General features: G+C 42.0%; 1 protein-coding gene across 1 annotated transcript in view; it reads right to left on the bottom strand.

Annotated features, from left to right (window-relative positions):
- Positions 1 to 2,500, bottom strand: part of LOC122246236 (arylsulfatase B) — a 6,196-nt gene that overhangs the window by 2,338 nt on the left and 1,358 nt on the right. The window contains exons 4-11 of the mRNA XM_086540970.1: positions 2,447 to 2,500; positions 2,077 to 2,237; positions 1,801 to 1,880; positions 1,491 to 1,656; positions 1,167 to 1,264; positions 687 to 882; positions 275 to 407; positions 1 to 107 (exon numbers count right to left, since the gene is read on the bottom strand). The exon at positions 1 to 107 is cut by the window's left edge and continues 663 nt beyond it; the exon at positions 2,447 to 2,500 is cut by the window's right edge and continues 50 nt beyond it. Coding sequence (XP_086397096.1) covers positions 1 to 107; positions 275 to 407; positions 687 to 882; positions 1,167 to 1,264; positions 1,491 to 1,656; positions 1,801 to 1,880; positions 2,077 to 2,237; positions 2,447 to 2,500 — 995 coding nt within the window. The remainder of the gene's footprint in view (positions 108 to 274; positions 408 to 686; positions 883 to 1,166; positions 1,265 to 1,490; positions 1,657 to 1,800; positions 1,881 to 2,076; positions 2,238 to 2,446) is intronic.

Genomic DNA, 2,500 nt, shown 5'->3' with positions numbered 1-2,500 from the left:
TTGCAATGTCATCTGGCACGTCGTTGAGGGTGTCCTGAATGCCTTCCGGAGGAGGTGTCCACTCTCCGGGTCCAGGGTTCCCGACTAGTAATTTGTAATCACCGAACCTGTAAAAGTAGTTAATGTAGTCATACGCCTAATCGACCCATCTATACTTTTTCTAGATTCGTTTATTGCACGAGATGAAGTTGCTGTGATTCCATTGTCAACCAGGATGTCGCTCCAAAATTTCCCTTCTATGTCAACAATAACAAGAAAGTAATCCTACACACACCTTATGCCTCCGCTAAACTCGGTGGTGTTATCGATGTTGTAGATCATATGCGTCCTGGGGGACGTCCTGGGGGACCTGGAGCGGCCCACCGAGCGAAACCCATGGTCCGATCCTATCAGGGGCCTCGGTGGCCCTTCCATGAATGTCTCGTCATGAACGTCCCCTCGTACCTAGTCTTCAGAAAAAAAAATATATATATATTACAAGCACACGAAATAAAGCAAAGTAGATTGTTTCAGTTCGCATAAGATTTCTTTAAGATTTAGGTGAATTATAACAAAAACGACTTCCTCAACTCAAGATGAACTGATTTAAATCAAATGAATTATACTTGGATTATCAAATTGTAAGATGAATTTCGACAGCCTGCTTCCTATTTAATGGAGGCTGCGTCGGCTTCTAAAGATGGCACAAATATCTTTCTGGAAACACGAAGGAGAACAAACACACGAGAAACGCTGTTCTACTAACTTGTGAGAGACAGTGCCAGGGTTCTGCAGCAGAGGAGAATGCACAAAGGCGGCGCCCCTTGTGCCACCTTCCCATAGTGTTGATTTGTTTCCCCTCAGAGGCCAGTTGTTCCCTGCGCTCACGGTTGGCCCGCCGTTCTGCCAGATGAGTACATTAGACATTAGAGAATATATGTACTTAATGCAGTCAGAAATAAACAGTGGTGATGTATATTTCAGAAGAATTACATGTATTGGCTTGGATATTTGGGTATTTATATGTTTTATTTCGTATTTATTATATTCCTGCTAAATCAATATTCCACATAATCTATCGCTAGGATGGTTACAGATTAGATGATAGGTTGATGTAAAAAAAAACAAAAAACAAAGCAGTTCATCTATAATGCAGAGTACAAACAATACCAAAGCACCCCACTCACATCTGTCGTAAAAACGATGACTGAGTTATTGTAGTGACCAGAGGACTTGAGCGCCGAAACCACCCGACCAACCGCTTCGTCCATGGCGGTCACCATACCTGTCACAGGGAAGCATAATTTTTTTTAAATCATTTATATTCTATAGTGCCATTCCTTGAGTCTCTTTGTAACATAAATCATGGTACTTCTTCGACTGAATTATCCTGTAGTTTTTTTTTTTTTTTTTTTTTGCTTTAGAACAAACAGAACAAAACACGAAAGTCACGAAAGTCCCACTTCATAAATTGGGCGTAATTAACCATTTGCATTAACGGCTATACGTACCTAGTTTTGTTCTGCGTTGCTTGTGTTTAATGTAACGATAAGGACGCGTGTAGTTCTCAGGGACCTGTAGGGGAGAGTGGACGCTTTGGAAGGGGAGGTACAGGAACATAGGATCTGCAGGACTCCGAGACGCCAGTAGATCCTCCACGTAGGATGCGAGTGCGTACTGGCAAAAGAAAAGGGAAAGAAGCGTCAGCAAATTCTACAGTGAAAAAAAAATAAAACTAACAAACGTAATTCACTTCAGATGAGAATGTATTCCTACAATAAAACAAATGAATTCGATATGAATTTTGCTATAATTCTTTACCGTTGAGTACGTTCCATCCACACTCAAGTCGGGAGTCGTGTTGTTCCTGAAGTCGTAGCCAAACCTCGCGCCATCTTTCTCTGCAGGTTACGATTATAACGTTAATATCTGCTATGATTCATGATAGTAATTAGCGTGTGGACACTAAATAGAGCATAAACCTGTTTGTGTGTGGGTGTGAAGGGAGGGGGGGGACTGTATGTGTTGTGTTGTGTGTGTGTGTGTGTGTGTGTGTGTGTGTGTGAGTGTGTGTACATTCTGAATATGAATACTTACTTTTATGTGACTGAGATTTGATGTAGTTTGGCATTTCCTTCCTTCCCACTTGAGGCCGGAAGTGATGAAAGTAGTCTTCTGCACCTGTGTAGTAGCCGTAGAAGGTGTCGAAGCCCCTCCTGGTTGGGGTGTAGCGCCAGCTGCAGAACCCTAAATGCCATCTGCCAAGAAAAAGGTTGCCAGTCTTCAGCTCAGTGTATGCACGGAGTCAAAATATTTGAGAGGAGAGACTATGGTACAAATACATTTTTTTTTCTAAATGTTCTATATACAGACGCTTGCAAAAGATGGATATAGCGGAGAAGAAGAAACATTACCACACCCAAAGGTAAATCAGAATGAAATACCAAAGGAAATATAGACTAATTACTTGCCAACGGCGTGAGTGGAATAACCCACTTCCTTGAGAGACTCTGGAAGGAGG

This window comes from Penaeus japonicus, unplaced genomic scaffold, assembly GCF_977035675.1.
Source record: "Penaeus japonicus unplaced genomic scaffold, GWHDUDI00000001_assembly GWHDUDI00000001, whole genome shotgun sequence".
Classification (NCBI taxonomy): domain Eukaryota; kingdom Metazoa; phylum Arthropoda; class Malacostraca; order Decapoda; family Penaeidae; genus Penaeus; species Penaeus japonicus.
The sequence above is the reverse complement of the archived record's forward strand: the minus strand, read 5'-3'. Positions and strand labels throughout refer to the sequence as shown.